Source organism: Ctenopharyngodon idella, chromosome 17, assembly GCF_019924925.1.
Source record: "Ctenopharyngodon idella isolate HZGC_01 chromosome 17, HZGC01, whole genome shotgun sequence".
Classification (NCBI taxonomy): Eukaryota; Metazoa; Chordata; class Actinopteri; order Cypriniformes; family Xenocyprididae; genus Ctenopharyngodon; species Ctenopharyngodon idella.
In genome coordinates, this window is record NC_067236.1 from 28,055,977 (window position 1) to 28,082,167 (window position 26,191).

At 36.9% G+C, this 26,191-nt stretch overlaps 3 protein-coding genes across 4 annotated transcripts in view; 1 reads left to right on the forward strand and 2 right to left on the reverse strand.

The window, feature by feature from the left end:
• samd4a (sterile alpha motif domain containing 4A) overlaps window positions 1-11,976 on the reverse strand; it is a 60,732-nt gene extending 48,756 nt beyond the window's left edge. Inside the window, 2 exon segments of the mRNA XM_051868033.1 lie at window positions 8,038-8,629; window positions 10,932-11,976. Of these exon segments, the coding sequence (XP_051723993.1) occupies window positions 8,038-8,233 (196 nt within the window). The 5' untranslated portion in view covers window positions 8,234-8,629; window positions 10,932-11,976.
• Window positions 11,977-12,550: 574 nt separating this feature from the next.
• ero1a (endoplasmic reticulum oxidoreductase 1 alpha) lies at window positions 12,551-19,155 on the forward strand. Its single transcript, XM_051868039.1, has 16 exons — window positions 12,551-13,101; window positions 13,921-14,040; window positions 14,114-14,197; window positions 14,285-14,323; window positions 14,394-14,470; window positions 14,572-14,645; window positions 14,792-14,912; window positions 15,833-15,879; window positions 16,049-16,057; window positions 16,132-16,158; window positions 16,250-16,342; window positions 16,428-16,674; window positions 17,809-17,878; window positions 17,976-18,062; window positions 18,144-18,280; window positions 18,371-19,155. Exons 1-16 carry the CDS (start codon window positions 13,003-13,005, stop codon window positions 18,432-18,434), a joined length of 1,395 nt encoding a protein of 464 aa, XP_051723999.1. The 5' UTR covers window positions 12,551-13,002; the 3' UTR covers window positions 18,435-19,155.
• A 795-nt stretch (window positions 19,156-19,950) lies between these two features.
• Window positions 19,951-26,191, reverse strand: part of gpr137c (G protein-coupled receptor 137c) — a 40,212-nt gene continuing 33,971 nt past the window's right edge. Inside the window, exon 7 of one of the 2 annotated variants that reach the window (XM_051868035.1) lies at window positions 19,951-21,858. In XM_051868035.1, coding sequence (XP_051723995.1) covers window positions 21,633-21,858 — 226 coding nt within the window. In that variant the 3' untranslated portion in view covers window positions 19,951-21,632. Of the gene's footprint in view, window positions 21,862-26,191 lie in introns of both variants that reach the window. The other variant, XM_051868034.1, reaches the window with a different exon arrangement.

A 26,191-nucleotide genomic window follows, 5' to 3' on the forward strand; every position in this document is an offset into this window, starting at 1 on the left:
CAATTTTACATCTTACTCATGAGGACTCATTAGGACAATTTTCCTTGCAGGGTTTGAACTAACAACCTTACGGTTTCCAGCTGAGATCTTACACCAGCAATATTGGTGATACTGGACTATTAGTGACTCCTAACAGGCCAGTAACCTGGTACTGCTGGAGAACTTCCCAGGAAACTGCCCTAGTACCCACATTCTACATGACAGACAACATCAGCTCACATGAAGTGTACTGTATGTCCTACCTATCAACGTCACTACTGGCCAGTCTCAATACTCAAGTGCTGTTATTTTAAAATTGTCAAGCCAACACAGAAGACAAGGAAAGGCCTTTCACACTGACTCAACTCATCTTATACTTTCAGAAAGGGCTGACACTTTAAAAAGGAGAGTTTGATTCAGAGAAAAAAGGAATATTTTTTGGCAGGTTCTCCATGGCTCTCCCTAGGGTTGCGCATGAGTTCACGGAACACAGCGAGGGCCAGAAATAAACTGTTTGCTCATGCGTGGGTGAGATGTAACAGTTCGACACCCAAACCAGAAACAAGCACTCTTTCTTTTCCAAACAGCTCAATGACGTTCTGCGAAAGGCAGAAGAGGAAAAAAATAAAAACAGGTCGGACAGGCGAAGGGTCTGGACACTTGTCACTAGGGGAGGTGTGTCTCAAGGCCAGTGAATGAAGGCAGTGAAGCACACAAACCTCATAATCATTCAAAATTTTAACTGACACTTAATTTTTTTATATTTATCAAACCAATATCTAATCATAACCAATCACATCCAATCACAGTGCGATGGAGGAATTGCCTTCTGTCATGTAACTTTCCCCTATTCATTCTCAATTACCCCCCAACAAACCCAACACACATTTTAGGGGGGCAGTTTAAAGTCAATGGGCTCAGGGGAGGCAAGAGAAATGCGGTGTTATTTTATAAAAACAAGTGACATTTACACTTTTTAATGTCACATTTTGTAATGTTTATGTTGTATTTTTATATTTTTGTTTTCTCATACAGTTTTTTTTTAAGAGACACTGCCTCCCTTGCCTCCTCAGAGGAAACGTCCCTGTGTGTGTGTGTATATATATTTATTTATTTATTTGGGGTAGGGTTGGACGATTAGTCGAAAAGTAATCGAAACCGAAATTCAGAACCTCTAACCGACAAAATTTTCCCATGTCGGTTATTTCGGTTTTTTAATCCTGTCAATACTTCCCACTTAAAAACATACTACCGCGTATGTAGCCACGTGACTCCGCCCCGTCCAGTCAACACGCAGGTGAACACCGAGTCATCACACAGAGACGGTGCGCGAGCGGTGAGCCTTGCGTCTTCACTAAACTTTGTCAGTTGTATGTGTTTTAAGGTTTGCCAGTTTGGACATTCAAGCCATTTAGACAATCAGATGTGTATTATATCGATCTACCATACTCGCGCAGCTGCATTGTGGCACAAACACTCATACAAACAGTAGCTGCGCAAAACGTGAAGATCGCGCGCACTGAGAGGAGCAGAAACTAGTTGTCAGCGCTGTCCTGTGATTTATCACTAAAGTATCTTAGAAACTCAAAAGTTATTATAGCATATATTTTTCTACTTTTGAAGTAACTATTTACAACCCACAGCTTCACAATTAATAGAGACGTATGACTAATTCACACACGCAATCGCTCTTATTATGTACTGATGTATAAAATAACTGCTGAAAGTGAGCTGTTATGTCAGATCACTCTTTCAATAGGAAAAAATATCCCACCTTTAATAGTCAAGCATATTTACAGTATAAACCTTGTAAGTGAACTGAGGGCAAAAAAAAAAAAAACAAACCCCCCAGAAATTAATCGTAATCGAGGTAAAATGTTCAATTAATCAAGGTTTTGATTTTAGGTCATAATCGTCCAGCCCTAATTTGGGGTGTATCGGTACATGTATTCGTCCCGAACCATACAGTACGGACTTCACAGTTCGGTTCATGCAGTTAGATGACGAAAACAGTCAGTCACAGGCGATCCACACTCCAATCCAGAAGGGGCGCATATGGTAATATAATGCTGTTTGCTAACCGCCCCAACAGGAAAACGAGCAGAAGAACGGTGCATACGTGAATGACTTGAACGCTTGAAAACAAAGTCCACTAGGTAGTGCGCACGTGTCGAATGCGTCTTTCTAAACTGTATGCAAAATGGAGCAGAACGCGTAAAATTAAGTATAGAAAGGTTGGGCTCAAGCTTTAAATGTTTATATACAGTTTAAGTGGAGCAAATTGTAACACTCGTAATGCACAAGTTTTATTTTTCATTATTCTATTTATTTTGTACTTTTATAACACAAGATGCTTTTCAGTTTTGTAGCTTATTGTGACCAAACACCTTTTGATTTTATTAGCCCTGCAAAAAAATATGAGCTATGATTTGCGCTACTGTCTGTTCAAGATAAATGAAAAGAAACCTAGCATTGTGGATTTGTTCCTTTGTCCGGTAACACTTTAGTTTAGGGTCCAATTCCCACTATGAACTAGCTGCTTATTAGCATACATATTACTAGGATATTAGCTGTTTATTAGTACTTATAAAGCAGATATTAATGCCTTATTCTGCATGACCATATTCTACATCCCTTAATTGAGGCAAAAGTCATAGTTGATAGTTAGTAAATAGTGAAAGCTGGTCCCTACACTAAAGTGTGACCATTTTTCCTATTGTACTGAAATCGTACCAGGCAACTTTTTTAGTCAAATTATTATACCCCTTAAAGGGGTCATGACATGAGAAATCAAATTTGCCTTGTTCTTTTGACATATAAGAGGTCTTTGTACCATGTATACATTTAAGTTTCAAAGCTTAAACTATCCACATCATTATAAACAAAGCATTTATTTAATCAAGCTCCAAAAATGGCTTGTTTGGATACTGGGGGACTTGTGACGTCACACGAGAAAATTCATATGATTGCCTCCAGAGCAAGACATTGATGAATAGTTTTACATCATTGGTCAGTTGCTTAACGGCTGTCATTTGCCTACGCTGGATGAGAGCAAGTGCATTTGCGTCAAAAGGAAATAGAACCCATTATAATCACTGACGCTGTCTACACTGGATACAGTATACAGATGCCTTGTTCACTTTACTCCACGCACTTGAGTCTGCAGACAAGAGGACAAAGGGAAGAGTAATAGAAGTGTAAAGGAGCGTTTGCTTTGATGCATCCCATTTAAATAGCTCATTTGCGTCTCTGTACAGACTTCAGAATGATACCAAGTCAGGAGGAGAAACAAGCGGACGGTTTATTTTTAATGGCGTCCTGGATCACGTCAGAGGATTATATGTTTGTTCAGAGAATTTGACCGCAGATTGTTTTGTAAACAAGGCACAGTGTAACAGAGTTCACAAAGAAACTTCTGTTGACAGATGAAGCAGTCAGCTGTATTGGATCTGACAGTAGCTAAACTGCAAATCATAAGTAAATGATTTCATAATGCTTTGCCAGTAAATGACTTTTTTCAAAAACACTTATTCACGTGCAATAGCAAGTGGGTGTTGATACTGTTTTCTATGCAATGACGCAAGGCAAAACAGTGGCCATGTACTGACAAGCCTTAAAAGATTATTTCAGAATTAAGTTTAATTCAGAATTTCCTGATAATTTACTCACCCCCATGTCATCCAAGATGTTTATGTCTTTTTTCTTCCGTCAAAAAGAAAGTAAGGTTTTTGAGGAAAACATTCCAGGATTTTTCTCCATGTAGGTGACTTCAACGGCTACCAATGGGTAGAAGGTCCAAATTGCAGTTTAAATGCAGCTTCAAAGGGCTCTACACAATCCCAGCCAAAGAATAAGGGTCTTATCTAGCGAAACCATTGGTCATTTTCTTAAAAAAAAAAGAAAAGAAATGTATATAGTTTTTAAATGCCCGCGATGCGCCACGCATTACATAATCACGTTGGAAAGGTCATGCATGACGTAGGCGGACCACGGTAGGGCGAAAAACTCCATCTCATTTTCTCCGCCAACATCAAAATCGGCCAACATCGTTGTTTTACCTTTTTTTTTTTTTGTAAAGGCCGTTTGACTTGGTCTTTGAACGTTCGCTTTGTAAACACTTGCTTGGTACTTCCACCTACATCACGCATGACCTTTCCAACATGACTACGTAATGCATGGCGCATCGCAGAGCCACTGTAAGACGATCATTTGTGGTTAAAAAGTATATAATTTTTATTCTTTTTAGAAAATAACCGATCGTTTCACTAGATAAGACCCTTATTCCTCTTCTGGGATCATGTAGAGCCTTTTGAAGCTGCATTTAAACTGCAATTTGGACCTTCAACACGTTGAACCCTATTGAAGTTAATTTCTTTTCGACTGAAGAAAGAAAGACATAAACATCTTGGATGACATGGGGTGAGTAAATTATCAGGAAATTTTAATTCTGAAGTGAACTAATCCTTTAAAGAAGCCGTCCCTTTCCACATATATATTTGCTTTATTAACTTTTATTATGATTACAAGTGAACTTCAAGGAATGTCATGGCCCCTTTAAGAGAGGAACTGCATGAAGACTGGCTATTAAATTATGAAAGTAAAATAATTAGGCTACATTAAGTACATTCAAAATATATATATACACCATCAATGCAATGTAAGTTGCTTTGGATAAAACTGTCTGCCAAATGCATAAGTGTCAAATTAACTATGTTATGCTATGATTATGAGTACTTGCCAAAGTCTATATCTATAAGGCCCTAACCATCACTGGTTAATCAATAATTCAAAGACAAACTCCAAAGCTGATTTATGGGTAATTGAAAACCCTTCAAAAGCAGCAACATTTCAGCTCTAAACTGTAGATTCACTACATACCATAGTTAAACAGTTTGATATTAAACTTACGGTGTGAATGGGGGACACGAATTAAACTAATTACTATTCAGAAATATCAGTACTGTACGTCAACACAAATACTCTCTCGTCACGTTACCTGTCACAATAGGAAATGTCAGTTCAGTCCAGCGGGTTTGGTTTAGATATATACAGTATATACTGTATGGGTGTTTGACATTTCTGAAGGTACATTGCAGCATCTCACAGAGAGGCCACCATGTAGGAAAAACAACTCAGAGAGCCTTCATCATCTCAAACACACACACAGAGGTATGAAGTCAGTCATTCATAACAACAGTGCCCCTCCTGTCCGGGCTCTACTCTGCCTCTGGGCTGTGAAGTGGAGGGTGGAAAAAGGGCCAAGGGTTAAACACCAGCTCAGACAGGAATAATATTCCGACAAACACATACCCTCTCTTGTTTACGCACATAGATAAACACTCTCTGTTTTATCTGACGTCCACACTGGATCGAACGGTCAAAAAATTCAAACAACAACAAAACCTAAGTCAGGGCAGTGTAACTTTGTGTGTTTTGGCAATCACATAGATGCCAACTTAAAACACTGCACTGATGGTGGTTAAAACTAATATAACTAGATGAAGGTATCACCAAGGAGGCTAAATGTGAACTCTACTGCAGCAAAAACAGCCTTATTAGCATTTAAAGCTTAAGATATGAAACTGAATACAACATATTACCTGTAACTAACACACAAAAAACACACATGCATTTTGTTATAGAGTGCGATGCTGAGATGAGAGGCAAATAAGTTGCATCATTTGGGTCAGGGGAACAAGGCAGCTCCTTCACAGAGGGAAATAAGTAGGTCATTGTGGATTCCTCTCATTGGCACAGTTCTTTCCAAATAGTTGCATCTTTCCACTCAACTACTAATGAACAGGGATGTCTTAAAGTGGTCATTAACTGATTTGTAAATAGTGCTGTCAAACGATTAATCGTGATTAATCGCATCTAAAATAAAAGTTTGTGTTTACAAAATCTGTGTGTGTGTGTGTGTGTGTACTGCATATATTTATGTGTATATATATAAATACACACACATGCATGTATATATTTAACAAATATTATATATATATATATATGTATATATATATATATATATATATATATATATATATATATATATATATACATACATACAAACATACATACACACACACGTAAATATTTCTCAAATATTTCTTAAAACTACACACACATAATGTAAACAAAATATTTTATTTTGGATGCAATTAATTGCGATTATTCATTTGAAAGCACTATTTGTAAAATAAAAGTGGTCTTTGATATATATATATATATATATATATATGTTTATTGTTAAATTAATATACTAGATTATTGATTAATGATCTAATTATATATGTACAATTAAAATATACATTACTAAATTATTAAAAAAAAATATATATATATATATGCACACACACATACTATACATATACATACACACACATGTATTTTTATACATAAAATTTACTATAATATTACAATAATATTTGCAGACTATATTATATAGAAATAGTATTATATATTTTCTTCATAGAAAAATTTATTAAAAAAAAAACGCACGACGCGAAACGGAGTAGTACAACTCCTTCAGCCGTGACTTATTCACGATACAGCACAGCCTCTCGTACCTTATAGCTTTTATAAAATGGTTACCACACAATACAAATATTAAAGCCAGAAATATGTATCAATGCAACTTTCATGAAGTAAACTTTAACCTTCCTTCCGCCGGAAAAAATAGTCCCTGACTGTGAACAGCAACAGAAGTTACATTATTACACCATTAGATGGCTGCAAAGACTGTCTTTATGAGTGTGTCGGTCAGTAGCGAAGACTTTTACATTGAAAAGATTGAATTGTTGTGAACACGGAACAAGACTCAACTGACAAATGCTTTGAATAGCGACTTTCAGTCACGGGAAAACCCCTTAACTGTTAAAAGGACAAGATAATACATCGGACATTTAAACAGGTTTTTTATTATGAACATAGGACTGACCTGAAGGTAAATCTGAATGCAGGTAATAAACTCACTCAATCAATCTCTTTCTCACAATACTCTTCTAGTGGTGGTTATTGTCACCTTAATAACCAAGTGTCTTTGCTATTAGAAACCCTGAACAGCCTTCAAATACAAAAACACACCCAAGTCAGAAAATTCAAAAACTGTAAAATATCAATGTAAGATTGGTTAAACTTTTGCTGATCTAAACAAGTCAAAACATAACCTTCAGATGGGATTTCCGACAACTAAAATGTCTGAAGTGAGATACTTAATGAGGGCCCAGACTAGACGTCTGCCTGAATGAAAGAAAATATGCTGATTAACCAAAGAATCCTTGCCGTCTGGTGAGTAATAGGAAGCTGACATGAGCTCTGGCATACATAGGCATAACTGCGTAATACTGCCCTAGGTGAATCACACAGGTAGGCATGCACAGACAGACACATTTGCAGTGCATTCATTCAATGCAAAAGGTCACCACCACATACAGTAGAAACATGCAAATCCACCATCTGCAATACGAAACCAGAAACTCATCATCACAGAGAAAGAACATATATGATTCCAACAGCATACACCAGAAATACACCATCCAGAAGAGTCTCAGATGGGCTGCACCCTGTCAGCTGGTTTTAATGTCCGTGGACACACCAGGGTGAGGACCACTTTAAAAACTTCATGAGTTCTTCTTTGATGTCTTCATCTTGAAGTTTTAGAATAACAATGACAGAGCTGCACTAAAATCCCTCATATAAAATACAAAACGCACCACTGCAAGGAGGCTCTTTATGAGTCTCAGCCCACTATAAACTCTGATGGGAATCCCATGTTTGAGTTTAGAGCATGTATGTGTGCAAGAAAGAAATATACAATAGTTCTTACTATATTTCCACGATCACACATTTAACCCCTACCTCAAATTTAGCCTAACACCATGGACACAAAATCACATTATCTCTATTACACAAATCTGAAAGTTGTACCAATGTCTAATGGGTAGGTTAAAGACACTAAGAAACCTCTACATGAACCAAAAGAGCTAGGTGCACCTGTTCTTAACAGGTACAGCTCAATACGGTTAGTATACTGGCAGAAAAGGTGGTAGCTTCTGTACTGACCTGGATTATTGGCCTCCCTTTCCAGAACATGCAGCTCGGTGCAGTCAGCCAAGGAATGCTCCAGACAGAGCTGAAGGAAGCGTGCTTGGGTCCGACTGACCCGCTTTAGGAGAGACAGTAACGCCACTGTCTGTTCACACTCGTTCCAACCCTTAAACCAGCCAGCGAGGACTCCCACCTGGTCACGAAACATCATGATCTGGTGGGCAGGCTCACGGTACCAAGACTTCAGGGTCGTTGAGAGGGGGAGAGAGAGATGGCCACAACCCAATGACGTTGCTTTGCAGCTTAATGGAGACTCACCATACAAAAACACACTTGCTTTCGCCCTCACTTGAGGTTTGACAGAGAATAGCTCTTTGAGATTTTATTTGCTAGTAGGTACCAACATATTGCATCTTTGTTCTTGGGTTTTGGAGTTAGGCTTGGTGGTAGGAATTCCCTGTTTGAAGCTTTTGATATGGTATTCGTCAGAGCTCTCCTGCCCTCTGGCCACTTTCTGGCTTACAAAACTTTCCTTAGCTTTCCTCCAGCATACAGTGACTGTCCAGCTTTAGTCTTGATGGCATTTTCCACAGAGAACATCTTCTTTCTGTAAAAGAAGAGAGTAGAGATTGTACATATATCAGAAGAAAAACATACACAGAAAGTCAAGCCCTGGTAAAAAAAAAAAGAAAAAAGAAAATTCATATTAAAGCTGGGAATTGTGTTTTGGAAGCTGGTTTATGGTCCAAGCTGGTCATAGCTGTTCAACCAGTTCCAAAAAAAAAGCATGACTACCTCTGTTTGACGAGTTGATAGTCTACTAGCTATTAATCTGCATATTTTGAATCACATTGCTGGTTTCTGAACCCAACGCAAACCTGTTGTTTGAGTCTTCTAGACTGACAACGACACATAAAATTTCTTCAAAGAAACACTTTGTTAAGGTTAGGGTTGAGGCTAACCATTTATAACAAGTTGGCAAATATCAATGGTTTCAGTCCATGAAACAACTCTAATTTCCTTTCCAGAGACAAAAACAAACCTGTTTCAGTGGTGTTTCTTTCATAAATGAATCAGTGTTTGAATCGTTTAAGAGACTGAATAATTTGTGTTCATTTCAATGTACAGACTTGTAGTTTCCATTCACAAACTCACTGTAGTACAAGAAAATAGCATTAGTTCATTAACTAAATAAAAAATCTTTCATCTAGTGACTGATTCAGTGAGTGGCGTTGAGTCATTAATTAAAGGTGCAGTGTGTAATATTTAGGAGGATCTACTGACAAAAAATGCAGTATAATATACATAACAATATTTTCAGGGGTGTATAAAGACCTTACATAATGAACCATTATGTTTTTATTACTTTAGAATGAGCTATTTCTATCTACACGTTAAGTCGCCATTTTGCGCCAGCATGTTTCTACAGTAGCCTTAAATGGACAAACTGCTCTACAGAGCGTGTTTCGTCGCTATGTTGTCCTTATTTGTCGCTATGTTGTTCTTATTCTTCTTCGTTGGTGTTTTTAGAAGCAGCTTGCATCGTCACTACGTTCAATACGCAAGAAGAAGTAGTAGTAGTAGTAGTAGTAGTCTTCTGATTACTTAAAAGCAGAAACCGTTCTTTGTTAGAAGTAAGAAGAAACCTCATTGCTTGACTTAGTACTCTCTGCTGTCTCAGATGACGACATCTTTGTCCTGTGTCGGCCACCGTAGCTTCTCTATTTGCGTCGAAAGGGAGGGGTTAACGATGGACTGATCCGTTGGTTGCAATTCGCAACCGCACCACTAGATACTGCTAAAATTTACACACTGCACCTTTAAGTCTGGCATGTGTCACAATTGCAAAGAAAGGAGGTGAAAGAATTATGATATCAAATTAATTATAATTTAAAAATGGTGTACTACTTATTCTACAGGAGACAAATGCCCACATTAAAAACAAATTTTTTCTGTAGATTAATTTACATGCATTAATTGTTTACCACAAGACTATTAACGTGCGCTAACAAAGTAAATATGGTTCATTTTTATTTCATGCACACTTAGACGATGTTAGCAAAAACGTGTTTTGTACGGAGCAACTCGGTGCTTATAATGAATCATTTGATGATTCAATGACTCAAAATTACATAAAAAGACACTCGTTTATCGCCACCTACTGGCATAACGATAGATCCTACAAACAATGAAAAAATCCCTTTAGTGATCATTCTAAAGATTTCGAGTCTGAGATGAGAATGATGATTCAAAACCCAAGTATGTCCGAGGGCTAGTTGATACATTAGTGGGCACGAGTGAGTTCGTAAGAATGCGAAATTGTGATCATCTATTAAAATCACGCGCTGATGTTACACGCAGATGAACTGTAAATGGGAACTCCGCAAGAATAATGCAGCCTCAATATCTTTTCTGAGTCTGTGGGGTGACCTAAATTACACACTTACCTCCAAAATCATCAATTTTGACCAATAAAAATAAACACAGGCTTTCACATGCGGTACTCAAGCGATCGTCTCATAGCTAATATCCGAACTGAATCGCAGACTGTCCAGAACATTCCCAAAAATTGTTGCTCGACTGTCCCTACTGTAAGTCTGTACACACTATGCAGTCTTCATTTTCACAACTCTTTACATCTGAAGCAATTCCCCACTATGTCAGCAGTGTGGTGGGTTACCCTGCCTAAAGCAATCGAACATCCTCCTTTATTAAGTAGACATAATAATTAATGAACAATCCAAAAACTTTTAATAAAACAGACGCGTTTTGATTTCCATTTTTCATACTCAGCGTTCCCATAGAAAGCTACTGTTGTAGCAAAAAAGCTGGGACAAGAGATGTTGCAACCCAAGTTTATACTGTAAAGGCGTAATATACTCTAGTAAAAACCCTCAGAAGTCACTCACCTAAAGGCGCAGTTGCATTGGTGCTGGTCGCGGGACAGGACAGGACTGGACGGGACGGGGAGCGGTGCCCCTTCACTCTGGGTCAGTGTGTTTGGCCATCTTGACGAGGTTTTTCTCCCCGCAGTCAGTCGCTCTTGTTTAAGCAGCAGAGGAGAGTCTCGGCATCGCTTCCCACATGCTAATAATTAACACGGAGCATTACGTCAGGGGCTTGGCAGCACAAGGAAGCACAAAAATAGAGAATGGAGTTGGGGAGCAGATCGTATTGCTTATCCGACAGGAGACGACTGACCGGGAATCAGGGATTTTTTTTTAGGGAGAAAAGAATCCAAGAGATGTCCGCATCAAACTGGACGATGTTACAGCAGGAGTGGAAGTTTTGTTTGAACTGTTTAGAGGGGAGGGGTAGATAAAAAGTTCTGTCGTCGAAGTCTGGACGTTTGTTTTAGAATGGAATTTTGTCAATTTGACCTGCAGTGACGCGCTGAATGTGGCTTACAAAGTGTCGAAAAAGGAAACTTGGATACATTCGATTCCGCCCTTGAATTCTTCAACTACAGCGAGGCTCGTTGAAGTAGTGGATTCCGTCCATGAGATGGCGCTGCTCTACCACAGTTTGAAATCAGAAGATAGATAGAAAGATAGATAGATAGATCATATGGAAATTTTAGAAAAGTTTAGTATATGGTATGCTAAATTCAGTTGTATAATATTATAAGAGATATATCTGCTAAATTAAATAAATATTATAATATATAAAATAAATAAACAATATTACAAGAAAATAAATACAGCTGTTTAAATAAATAAATACATCTAAAACATGTTGCTGCATTACATATAATTTCTGGATTTTTACCAGTTGCACTGCATAAACTTGAAAATAAACAAAAGTTTAAAAGTTCTGCCTGTAGAAAAGGAGAATATCACAAGAAACATAAAGAGAAACTGGATTTAAAGGGTTAATTCACCCAAAAATGAAATTTCTGTCATTAATTACTCACCCTCATGTCGTTCCAAACCCGTAAGACCTTTGTTCATCTTCGGAAAACAAATTAAGATATTTTTGATGAAATCCGAGAGGTTTTTTTTTATCCTCCATTGAAAGCAATTAAATTACCACATTCAATGTCCAGAAAAGTAGTTAAAACATTGTTAAAATAGTCAACGTGTCTACAGTGGTTCAACCTTAATTTTATGAAGCGACGAGAATACTTTTTGTGCGCAAAAACAAAACAAAAATAACGACTTCATTCAACAAATTTGTCTCTCCTCTGTCAGTCTGCTACGCTATTTTCGTTGCAGCTTCCAGGTTCTACGTCCGAACGGTGGCTCATTATTGGCCGACGCTGGTCACATGAGCAGCACGAGGCATGCGTGTGCAGGAGTCGGCCAATACTGAGCCGCCGTTCGGACATAGAACCTGGAAGCGCTGCATTTTGACGATGTTTTTACTACTTTTCTGGATATTGAATGTGGTAATCTTGTTGCTATCAATGGAGGATAAAAAACCTTCATCAAAATATCTTAATTTGTGTACCGAAGATGAACGAAGGTCTTATACAAGTGTGGAACGACATGAGGGTGAGTATGACAGAAATCTCATTTTTTGGGTGAACTAACCCTTTAAGCCTAGTTACATTTCACTATCAGAAGACCGGTTCTGTACAGACTGGAATAGCGCCTAATACAGAACTTAGTATTTGGCGACATCATGTGGAGAAATGCATGCCTTGCAATTTTCATCCAAAGAGGCGTTCTACCGACATTAGAAGAGCTGATTTTACAGTTCAGCCCGACAGATTCACCGAGAATAAAATAAAGCATATTTTGCGGCACAATGCTTCGTGAATGCGGGTTAGCGCCAGTCATTCAGTGTTGCGGATGTCATATCGCAGCACTAGTCATTGAGTCACGTACTTCACGTAGCGGCTGATTCAATCGGAAGTGATACGAGTGAACGTGCCTTACAGCGACGTGTTATTTACTAGAACTACGCATCACGCTAACACCGTAACGAGTGAGCAGCAGTGTGAAGACTGGAGAAAACATTGACTGAAAAGACCCGTTTATGCCGAATTCAATGAAGTCCTTCATTCTGTTGGCGCTTTTACTCTCTAGCGTCCACGTGACGACAGCAGGATCCGCTGCTCACAGGTGTTTCTGTCAGGTAAGAAGCACAATATATACAACATCATCACTGATATTGTTTCATCACGTTGGAAACTGATTTTGATTAATCAAATGTGTCGCTAACTTAAAAAATACAATAGTACTAAGTGTTTATTTGATCTGAAACTACGATAATACCAAATAAATATGGTAATCAAACTACGGTAATACCAAATAAATATGGTAATCACTCAGATATGATCCCACAGTCATGGAAAATGTACATACTATTATAGATTTTTTAATTAGTTTTTTATTTTTATCTTATATTTTTCATCTTGTTTTTAATTTTAGTCAAAAGTTTTAGTAATTTTGTTGTGTTTTGTTTTTTATTTCAATTTTAGTACAATGAGAAATGTTGTAGGTTGTTAATATTTTACTTTATTTCAGTTAATGTTTATTTTATTTCAAGTAAGTAACATTTTTATGGTTTTAGTTTTAGTAAACTATAATAATCCTGTTTTGAAATTGTGATTTAGTGGCCTAAAAAGTAATTTCTAGTTATGCTCAAATAGGCTATTTCATCAACTAACCACTCTTTGTGTGTGATTAAATAATATTATTTTGAATTTTCCATATCCGGTCATCCACAAACAACATAGATGAAAAGGTGTGGCAATATATCAAGTAATATAGTATTACAATTTGAAACCATCACCGCACTATGGTACAATCACAATATATTTATTTTTTAAAGTGTTTTTTAAAAATGTTCTGAGACTGATTTTTAATGTCGTTTTGCGAATAAACCTGATTAACCAGTTGGTGTCAAAAAGTGTGACACTTGATAAATTAACTGGTCTCATTTTGGTTGTAGGTCACTGGGACTCTTGATGATTGTGCTTGTGATGTTGAGACCATCGACAGTTTCAACAACAAGGAAATCTTTCCCAAACTACAGAAACTGCTATCATCTGATTATTTCCGGTTTTACAAGGTGAATTTGTTGACAATACAGTGAAAATCTTGATTCATTGTTCATCTCTAATATTCAATATTATGCTCCTCAGGTCAATCTGAACAACCCCTGCCCATTCTGGACAGACCACAGCCAGTGCGGACTCAAATACTGTGCTGTGAAACCGTGCACACCGGTGAGCTTTGCAAAGTTCATTCAGATGATTTTGTCTTGAGGGATTTTGTTTGTGACTTGTAGACTGAAAAGGCTCCTTTCTGTGCAGGGTGAAGTACCAGAGGGCCTTAAATCCAGCAGTTATAAGGTATTAGAAAGTCATATAATGTATATCGCACATATTGGTGTTGTTGGATGTTGATTATTTTTCCCCACAGTATTCAGAAGAAGCTAGTGAGGATATAGAGAAATGTGAGAAGGTAGAGAAACTTGGAGCCGTCAACGGTTCTCTAAGGTTTGTGTTAAAAGTGTTGCACCTTCTATGACTCAAGAATACCCAAGATTACTTTTTGACCTTTTTTTGCGCGAGTTCTCACTCAGTGTTTCTCTGTGTAGTGATGAGACACTTCAGGCGCTTCAAGAGTGGAAGAAACACGATGATGAATCAGAACGTTTCTGCATGTTGGATGGTAGTTTGTTAGTTTGATCAAATAATCTGCTTTTTATTTGAGCTGCCTGATAATTGGTACACATTGGGCTACAAGACCAGTATGTTTTAGTCATCCTTCACAGGCAGCATCACTGATTTTTTTTATTTATTTTTTTCTTTTCTCAGATGAGGACTCACCTGAATCACAGTATGTTGATCTCCTGCTGAACCCGGAGCGTTTCACCGGCTATAAAGGACCAGAAGCCTGGCGGATCTGGAACAGCATATATGAGGAGAACTGCTTCAAGTAAAGAGTCATGGTCACACTTATTCTGATCAGTGTGCAAATTATTCAGTGACCTTTAGGAGGTCCTTTTAATTTCTGTCAAGTTTGTCTCACGCTTTCAAATGGACTTTTAGGACCCTTAGAGTAGTTAGCCAACCATTAGCTATCCTCATGGTCTTTTGATATTTACTTGATATATATCAATAACATATAATAAACGACCACAACTTCTACTCGCGAGTGTTTAGTGCACTCTGACTTTTACACTCAGACCTTTTCTGATTATTTGTAAAATAGATTATTGACATCGTAAATAACATAAACTGTGAACCTTTAACATTTGTGATTACTGAAATGTTTGAAAATGCTGTTTGAAATACCTTTCAAAATTTGGGGGTTAGTAAGATTTTTATTTATTTATTTATTTTTTTTTTTAAAGGAAATTAATACTTTTACTCAGTAAGGGTGTGTTAAATGGATCATAGGTGACAGTAAAGACATTTATAATCTAACAAAATATTAATTTTTCAAATAAATGCTTTTCTTGCGAATTTTCCATTAATCAAAGAGAAATCAGTTTCCGCAAGAATATTAAGCAGCACTAGCACCAAAACAGCATATTAGAATGATTTCTGAAGGATCATGTGACTGAAGACTGGAGTAATGATGCTGAAAATTCAGCTTTGCCTTCACAGGAATAAATTATATTTTAAAATAGAAGACTGTTATTTTAAATTGTAATCATATTTCACAATATTACTGTTTCTACTACTGTGTTTCTGATCAAATAAATGCAACCTTGGCGAACATAAAAGACTTCTTTTAAAAGCATCAAAAAAAAGTTTTACCGACCCCAGACTTTTGAATGATAGATTCATGCTAATTCTGACTATTTTTGAGTACTGTTGTAACAACTGCCATCCTTTTTTGTTACTTTTCAGACCATATTCAGTTAAGCGACCACTGAATCCTTTGGCGTCTGACAGTGGTGAGCAGATATTAATGCATTGTTTTCTGTTTTCAAGTCTAAAACATTTCAGTTTTGAAGCACATAGATTTTTTTTTTAGTACACACCATAGATCAAATCCATGCCATAGATCAAATAGTGATGCTCATGACCCATAATCCTCTCTCTCTTTCTTTCTGTCCACTTTAGGAGATGATGGTAAGGTCTTGTTCTTCAAATCCATTTAACCAGTTTGATCAACTAGATATTGACAAATCTATTTCTTATTAAAGGGCAGGGTTTCTATCGCTGGCTGGAGGGTAAGTGACTCTTAAAGCTGCTATATTTATATGTACTACTGTATATTATAATTGACATGTTCTTTACATGTCCCTGTTGTTGTTTCCCCAGGCTTGTGCGTGGAGAAACGAGCTTTCTTCAGGTTGATCTCAGGACTGCATTCCAGTATAAACATTCACCTGAGTGCCAGGTACCTACTAGATGGTGAGTACTACTTGTTGGTTTCCTTTTAATTATTAAAATCTTCTGGCACTTGTCAAGTGTTAAATTGTTTGATTTGATTGGTCAGAAAACTGGTTCGAAATGAAGTGGGGTCACAATGTGTCCGAGTTCCAGCTGAGGTTTGACGAGGAGCTGACAGAAGGGGAGGGGCCAAAGAGGCTACGCAACCTCTACTTCCTGTACCTCATCGAGCTCCGTGCTCTGGCCAAAATTCTACCGTATTTTGAACGTTCCACCTTCAATTTGTACACCGGCCAGCCAACACAAGACAACGAGAACAAGAAACTGCTTTTAGAGCTCCTCCATGTGGCCAAGTAAGAGCATAGCAATGGTTGCAAAAATGTAACCAACCCATTTAGAGTTTTTTTTTTTTTTTTTGTGATTGAGCTATTAATTGTTTTATTTAGGTAATATGTTTACATTTTTTTTATTTAACTAAAGGCTAGAATAAACTGCAATTTTTGCCCAGATCTGCCTTGATTTGCAGAAGAAGAGGTAATAGTTGCCAAAAGTCTGCAGATTTTAGCCCTGATGAAGGCTTGTGTGCTGTTAAATGTGGAAACGCATCATCACAGTCTGTGAAAAGGGTTCATTTTAGAACACGTATTATTTTAATTTGTCATTCGTCTCCTAGCAACGTTGGGAGTAGTGCAGGGGTTTACAAACTGGGATCAGGGAACCCTAAAGGGGCCGCAAGGGAGTGACAATGTGTCCGTGGAAATATCTAGGAAAAAAATGAAAATAAATAAATAAATAAATAAAATTAAAAAAATAAGATTAAAATAAGTAAATAAATTAGTTATAAATAAATTAAATGAGAAAAAAATTTGATTAAAATAAATAAATAGTACATTTTAACAGTACATTATTTTAGTGAGTATAAAAATATATAACACAGTAATAGAAAATCATTTTATGATTTATGAAAATCATGTATAAATTGGGTATTTATAAAAGATAGATGCCTTTTTAAAGGGTTAGTTCACCCCAAAATGAAAGTCAACAGTATAGGAGACTGACAGGGAAGAGAAGATATTGTTGAATAAAGTCATTATTTTTGTTTGTTTTTGTGCACAGAAAGTATTCTCGTCGCTTCATAACATTAAGGTTGAACCACTGAAGTCACATGGTCTATTTTAACAATGTCTTTACTACCTTTCTGGGCCCTAAAAGTGGTAATAACGTTGCAGTCTATTGTAGGTCAGAAAGCTCTTGGATTTCATCAAAAATATCTTTAATTTGTGTTCCGAAGATGAGCGAAAGTCTTACGGGTTTGAAAGGACATGAGGTACTTAATGACAGAAATTTCATGTTTGGGTGAACTAACCCTTTAAGTTTTAGGATGGGGTCCCCTTACACAAGGAGGATGATGATATTTGGGGGTCTGTGGCAGCTAAAAGATGTATTAGTGTATTCCAGTCTTAATATAACTAATTCTTTATTTGCAGATCCTTTCCATTGCATTTTGATGAGACTGCTCTATTTGCTGGAAATAAGAAGGAAGCCATGAAACTAAAGGTTAGTGGCTCTTTTCCAAGTTTGCTATAATAACAATGTTACAGAGTGTACATTTTTTAAAGTAGTAATAAATAAATTGCTTCTTCTCTGACCATAGGAAGACTTCAAACTCACCTTTAAGAACATCTCACGTATCATGGATTGTGTTGAATGCTTTAAATGCAGACTTTGGGGCAAATTGCAGGTAAGACAACAAAGATGGTGACAGATAACCAGATGATGTTATTTGTTTTGTTATGTGAAGATTAATGAATGTCTCTCAAAGACCCAGGGCCTGGGAACTGCACTGAAAATCCTGTTCTCAGAAAGGCAAATAGAGGCCATGCCCAACACAAGCAACACCAATCCATCATTTCAGCTGAGCCGGCAGGAAATTGTGTCTTTGTTCAATGCTTTTGGAAGGTACGTCATTCAGAAGCATTGAATATCTATTTTTGTCCAAATATACTTATTTGAAATGTCTTTCACGTGTCTTTTTTTTTTTTTTTTCAGGATCTCCACAAGTGTTAGAGAGTTGAAGAACTTTCGGTCGCTGTTGTCAAAGCTCAAACAGTGACTGTAAAAGTCCATCCTTCGGCAACAGTCAAGAACTTGATGTCTATAATCACATGACATGGCAGAATGATTTCCTTTGGGCTTGATAAATTACTGTTGTCAGAATGATGTTTTATACCAGTTGTTGCTAAATACAGTTTAACAGCTCTGCACTGTTTTACCCTATAAGAACTGAGCACTGTAGTCTCGAAACTGTAATGTTAGGGCTAATTTTGCACTATTTCATGAAAAATAAATTTTTTGTAAGTGACATGTTAATATAAGACATTGAATAGACGACCAAAATTATTGTAGTTTAATGTTTTGTAGCTTCTCGGAAACTCAGTGGAAATACATAAATGGTTTACAAGAGGGACATAAAACACTTTGTGTATTTTGCATAATATAAAGTCAAGGTGGCATTTCTTTATAGGTGTAATATATTTCAGTTTTTTTTTTTTTTTTAGAATGACCACTTTGAGAAAATGGAAGTCAAATTTATGGTTAAAATTGCTGTGTTGTCATTTTTGAATATACGCCTTAGCACCTATATTTTGTGAGCATTTTGAGAGATCAGTGTTTTATTTTGAATATATATATATATATATATATATCAATCTATCTTTTATTTTGGACATTGTTTTGTTTTGTTTTTTCTCATAAACACTCCAGATGTGTGTATTGAGTTAAGCAAGCACATGTGCTTTCCATTTATTTTGTAATGAATGTTCATGTGTCTTGGATAGGCTTATGTGTCTTATTTTATACTTTTCTTTATACATTTGCATTTATTCACTTGACACTTCAGTGCACTCAGTGTAAATCGTGTGTTCCTTGGGAATTAAATCCATGATATTGTTAGTTCCACAATCTAGCAGTTGAGCTGCAGGATGTAATGCAGCAGATTGAGGTTTGACATAACCCAAATTCAGCAATTAAATTCATTAATAGCATGTAATGCAAAGTGCTGAATCAAACATTGAATGCACAGTTGACGATCTTAGAGGTGCATGGACCCAAGATTAACAGACTTCTAATTCAAGATGTTCCATGAGACTCAATGAGATCTAACCACTACAAATTCAATTGTGGCCTGCACTTCAGCCAAGAAACAAAAACACAATTATGTTAGACATTTATCAAGAGAAATGAACACTAGTATCTTGAATGGAAAACACTGAAGATACAGAAATACTTTAGATCTAGAGTTGAAAAAAAATATACATATATACAATATAATACATATTTTAGATCATTTTGTGTATTCACACACACACACAATGCCAAACACTGAGCTTTAAATTGTCTTAACCAAAAATTATTGGTCAGGAAATTAGTGAAATTTAAGCAAATGCACTACTTAAAAAGCCATTGCGAGAAGGAGGTTTTTGGCTGAATATGGGAAGTTTGACCAGTGTTTTGTGATTAAAATGGTTAAGACCATTAAAAGACCACTAAATATTTGCCATTTTTGGCTTGGCCTTTTTTTTTTTCTGTATTACTCTTCATACCAAATGACCCAGACTTCACACCAAACCTGTTTTTAAAACAGTGCAATAAAACTTTATTTTTTTATGGTAGTGCTTGTGTACATTTTTAATGAACTATGAACATGGGTAAACAAGTTACATTCATTGCCCTCAAACAAAAAAATAAAGGCTTTACTTGCTCTTTTGCGAGATTCAAGAGTTGATATGACAGATTTCACAGTAACATTTTTCAGACCAGACTCACATTTATAAATTAATAAAAAATAAAAACAAACCTACCAACTCATACACATCCCCATCCTTTCTGTAGTTTGTCAGGAAATGAAACCCAAATCAGCATTAGATTAAACGCACAACTTTTCCATCAATTAACACATCATGTTTGCTAATATGTGAAAAGCTTTGCTACACACCAGCTGGCAGAAAGCAAGGAAGCAGGCCAACTTAAAATATCCAAATCAATGAAAATCATCCACTTTTTTAATACAGCATACACAAAATCCTGCAAGACGCGATTTAAAATAACACATTTTAAAAATAAATCCAATAATAGAGCAGGTGCATATGGTGTTTCAACCATACAGCTGCCTATTCATCATATTTACACCACATGTGATGATTGCTTCAGCCAAATGATTGTTATTTTATACACAGCTCATAACATATGGAGCAGCAAATTAGGGGATAAAAAAATAAGCTTTTTTTTTTTTTTTTTGCTAAAATACAATTAGATTTCAGGGAATTAGAAGGGGTGGCTTCATTTTGCTGACCAATCCCGCTCCTGAAATACAATTGTACAGGAATGATGATATAAAGCTTATGAAACATGTTCAATACAAACATTAATTTTGTGCAACATGTTTTCATCTAGGGAAATCATACGATGGCACTATTTCAGGCATCCCTGGAGAATGATATACTAGATTTCGACTACTGATATACATGGGGTAAATTCACCCACAAGCCCACAGTGTCCTTCAAAAGCATATTGAAGGACATATTATAGATGTAAGTAGAGTTAGTGTTCCTACTCACACTTGGTACATTTGAATACACTAGATCTCAGTCGTCGGTCCAGGGATTGTGTCTTTGGGAAGCGTGGAAATCTACTACCATAGAGGCTCAGGGGTCAAGCCTGGATTTAAGCACGAGCTCTTTGGCAACACAATAAAAACGTTAAAGGAAAATCAAGAAAGTCACATGTGAATGTCAGTGCACGTTTGGTCCTAGTACAAACGGATCCAGAATGCTCTTTCACTTGCTCGTCTCGGATGGACTAGGCGGTCATGATCTTTCTCAAAGACGAAGGAATATAAAAAGCATACTCCCTAAATAAGGAAAATTCTCACCACCACCACCACTTTCTGGCCTACAACTATTCCAACTGATCCAAATATGAAATGTAGACCCACAGTAAGTGCAAAAAGCACATCCCAACTCACAGAGGGGAGTCCATGTGCTGAAGTTTCTTGGGAGTTAATTGCGACAAAGTTCTGAACCCCTGGAAAGGTGATGGGATGAATGATTTTCGGAAATGAGAACATCAAAGAAAGAGGAAAATCTGGTCCATTTGGTCCAAATAGAGCCTCCCCCCCCCCCTCGCCTTCGAATTGTCCCTTTGGATGTGGGCAGATAAATTGACTGAGGGGGAAGACAACCATAAAGCATTGCTCAGTGATGTCCTGGCTGAGCCGAACCTCAGACTATATCGATCCACAGAAGGATCTGCATTAGTTCTGAGGGGTGGCGTAGTGTGTATGGGAGGTTGAGTAGTAGTTCTGGGGGGTGGAATAGTAATTGTGGTGTTGGTTGGTCTGAATGTTGCCGTAGGCAAACAGAAGAGGGGCGGTTGATGTTTGGGGGCCGTTCAGCAGGTGAGGGATCGCCGTAAGGCTGCCATTCCTCTGGATAGAGCCGTACCAACTTGGGCCCGTCTGTGGCGTGGACGACAGGATACTGCTGGAAAACAGAACCGTAAGACTTTAGACCCGTTGACACTAAGGACGATAACTATAACTATATTTAAAGCTACAATATGTCGATTTTTCACCGCTAGAGGTCACCTATTCAAAACAAAGGCGTAGCTTGATGACGCTGAGTTTGAGCGCAGAATCTTGGAAAATGTCGTCTTCACCTCAAAGCCAGTGGAAAAGAATCGGAATGGGACTCGAGCAGAAATCATGTTCATGGATGAGATTATTAATGTTACTGCAGCGTGAAGCAGAGCAGGACCGAGTGATGTTGGAGCTGAACGAGGCCGCTGGAGTGAGACGAACGCAACACATGCCTCGCGAGCAGTGGAACTTTTATTATGCCGCAGTCACCGCTTCCGCTTCTTCCGGTCAAGCGTATGAGGTAACACAGTGCTGTTTATCATATTAGATACATTTGAGTGTGTTGAAAATTATGTTATGATGTTACTCTGTGCGTTCGCTCGGTGGCTGCTGTGAGACACATGTTGCACACTGCAGTAAGATAGATCGATTTTAGAATATCATATTAATAAATGCTGGGTGGCTTGTGTTGATGAATGCATGCAATTAATTTTAAAATGTATTGTATGATGGAGAAAATGCTGTTTTATATAGCTACTTGACAAAATAGTATTTTTCTCTGAGGCATGGTAAAAGCATAGTACAAGCATGGTACTCTCGGAAAATCAAGAAAGCTAGATTTAAACAATAAGACTAAACGTGTTGAGCTATATAACAATAATTAGTTTTCTGTCTATAAATGTAACCAAACAGTTGTTCCCTTGTCTAATAAAACATGTAATATATTAAACCGTCTTTGGTGTTTCCATGGTTTCTACAAAAACAAAATTGAAAACTGAGAGTAACGCGGATATGACACCATTGACAGGAGACTCCCTTGCTTAAAATTGCGATTTTCTCACGATTTACAAATAGTTGGAAACATTTGGGATATTGTAAGTACTCAAGTGAACAAAATATATAACACTGGCCTAGTGGTTTTTGGATATTTTACTGCAAAAATATTACATATTGTGCCTTTAACTATAACTATATTTTTTCAAGCTGGTGAACAATAACAACATTGACAGCCAATCAGAATCCATCCTTCTTTAAAGAGCTTGATCATTTAAAGCAGCAGACGACAGAACTGCAGCGCGTGCTCAGAATAAACAGAACAATATCGTCTGCTGGTGTGGATGATAATATAGTTATTGTTATAGTTATCTTTACAGTTATCGTTGTTGGTGTGAATGGTCCTTAAGATATACAGGTGCTGGTCATATAATTAGAATATCATCAAAAAGTTGATTTATTTCACTAATTTCATTCAAAAAGTGAAACTTGTATATTATATTCATTCATTACACACAGACTGATATATTTCAAATGTTTATTTCTTTTCATTTTGATGATTATAACTGACAACTAAGGAAAATTCCAAATTCAGTATCTCAGAAAATTAGAATATTACTTAAGACCAATACAAAAGAAAGGATTTTTAGAAATCTTGGCCAAATGAAAAGTATGAACATGAAAAGTATGAGCATGTACAGCACTCAATACTTAGTTGGGGCTCCTTTTGCCTGAATTACTGCAGCAATGCGGCGTGGCATGGAGTCGATCAGTCTGTGGCACTGCTCAGGTGTTATAAGAGCCCAGGTTGCTCTGATAGTGGCCTTCAGCTCTTCTGCATTGTTGGGTCTGGCATATCGCATCTTCCTCTTCACAATACCCCATAGATTTTCTATGGGGTTAAGGTCAGGCGAGTTTGCTGGCCAATTAAAAACAGGGATACCATGGTCCTTAAACCAGGTACTGGTAGCTTTGGCACTGTGTGTAGGTGCCAAGTCTTGTTGGAAAATGAAATCTCCATAAAGTTGGTCAGCAGCAGGAAGCATGAAGTGCTCTAAAACGTCCTGGTATACGGCTGCGTTGACCTTGGACCTCAGAAAACACAGTGGACCAACACCAGCAGATGACATGGCACCCCAAACCATCACTGACTGTGGAAACTTTACACTGGACCTCAAGCAACGTGGATTGTGTGCCTCTCCTCTCTTCCTCCAGACTCTGGGACCCTGATTTCCAAAGGAAATGCAAAATTTACTTTCATCAGAGAACATAACTTTGGACCACTCAGCAGCAGTCCAGTCCTTTTTGTCTTTAGCCCTGGCGAGACGCTTCTGACGCTGTCTGTTGTTCAAGAGTGGCTTGACACAAGGAATGCGACAGCTGAAACCATGTCTTGCATACGTCTGTGCGTAGTGGTTCTTGAAGCACTGACTCCAGCTGCAGTCCACTCTTTGTGAATCTCCTCCACATTTTTGAATGGGTTTTGTTTCACAAACCTCTCCAGAGTGCGGTTATCCCTATTGCTTGTACACTTTTTTCTACCACATCTTTTCCTTCCCTTCGCCTCTCTATTAATGTGCTTGGACACAGAGCTCTGTGAACAGCCAGCCTCTTTTGCAATGACCTTTTGTGTCTTGCCCTCCTTGTGCAAGGTGTCAATGGTCGTCTTTTGGACAACTGTCAAGTCAGCAGTCTTCCCCATGATTGTGTAGCCTACAGAACTAGACTGAGAGACCATTTAAAGGCCTTTGCAGGTGTTTTGAGTTAATTAGCTGATTAGAGTGTGGCACCAGGTGTCTTCAATATTGAACCTTTTCACAATATTCTAATTTTCTGAGATACTGAATTTGGGATTTTCCTTAGTTGTCAGTTATAATCATCAAAATTAAAAGAAATAAACATTTGAAATATATCAGTCTGTGTGTAATGAATGAATATAATATACAAGTTTCACTTTTTGAATGGAATTAGTGAAATAAATCAACTTTTTGATGATATTCTAATTATATGACCAGCACCTGTATAATTTAACCGATGTATAAATCATGTAAATTAAAGGAACAGTTAACTAAAGAAAGAAAGTCATTCAGGTGCATCGGGGCCCCAAGACTGTAACTAAAATGGTCGCTAATGCAAAAAAAATAAACATTTGCGAGTGTGACAATTTAAAATCTAGTGACCATTGCCATTCACAAACAAACGACTCTTTGAACTGGTTCTGTTACACTTTATTTTAAAGGTGTTCATGTTTCAGTGTAATTATACATTTAAGAACTGAGTAATAATAATTAATTACATGTACTTACAATTGTGTTATGGTTAGGATTAGGGTTTGGCTTAGGGTAATTATGCATAATTTATAGTTATTACAATTTACTGTAGTAACTACATGTAACAAGGACACTAAAATAAAGTGTTACCACTGGGTCACTGGTCACTGAATCACTGAGGAAACAGCCTTGAACTTGCTCATGAGTCAGAGGTTTGAATCAGACGTGGTGAGTCATTCAAGCAACAGACCCTTTTCACATTTCCGGATTTCTCAGAAGCAGATGTCATCATAGTTGTCAACATTTTTTGTGTTTCCATTCACACAAATAGCAAAGGTAAAACAATAGTGTTTTCCAAAAAGAGGAAATAGAGAGAAATAAAACGGCAGTCAGATAAGAGAGAAAGATGTCATTTTTACCATCACTCCAATAGCCGCTGTATTAGAAACACTCTCACAGCAGCGTTAACTAGTTTTTAGTAATTTGATGAATTACTAAAATATGTATATTTATTAAATTACTAAAAGGTAATTTAATAAATATACATAAATTTTTTTTTTAAAAAGCGCACAGTCTGTGAAAAGGGTCTATTACTGAATTTAAAAGTGACTCTCTTACAGTCATTTTCAGTTACTCTAGTGTTCAAAAGTTTGGGGTCAGTAAGATTTGTTAGTATTAATTTTTAGAAATTAGTACTTTTATTTAGCAAGGGTGCATTAAATAGATCAAAAGTAACAGTAAAGTTATGTTGTTACAAACATTTCTATTTCAAATAAATGCTGTTCTTTATATTCATCGAAGAATTGTGAAAAAAAAATGCATTATGGTTTTCACAATAATATTAAGCAGCAAACTTTTTTAACTGTGATAACTTATCACAGGAATAAATTACATTTTAAAATACAAAACAGTATTTTAAATTATAATAATATTTCACAATATAACTGTTTTATTGTATTTTTGATCAAATAAATGCAGCCTTGGTGAGCATAGATTTATTTTAAAAAAATATTCAAAAACCAACCCTAAACTTGGTAGTGTATGTCTGATTCAAAAATGCTTTGGGTTTGTAAGACTTACATTAATCTATTACTTACTGACCACTTGTCACAAGACACTTTCAATGCACTGAAGCACTTCTGATAATTCTGTAAACCGTCTAAAGAATAAAAGTAATTTGGTTACTAAATG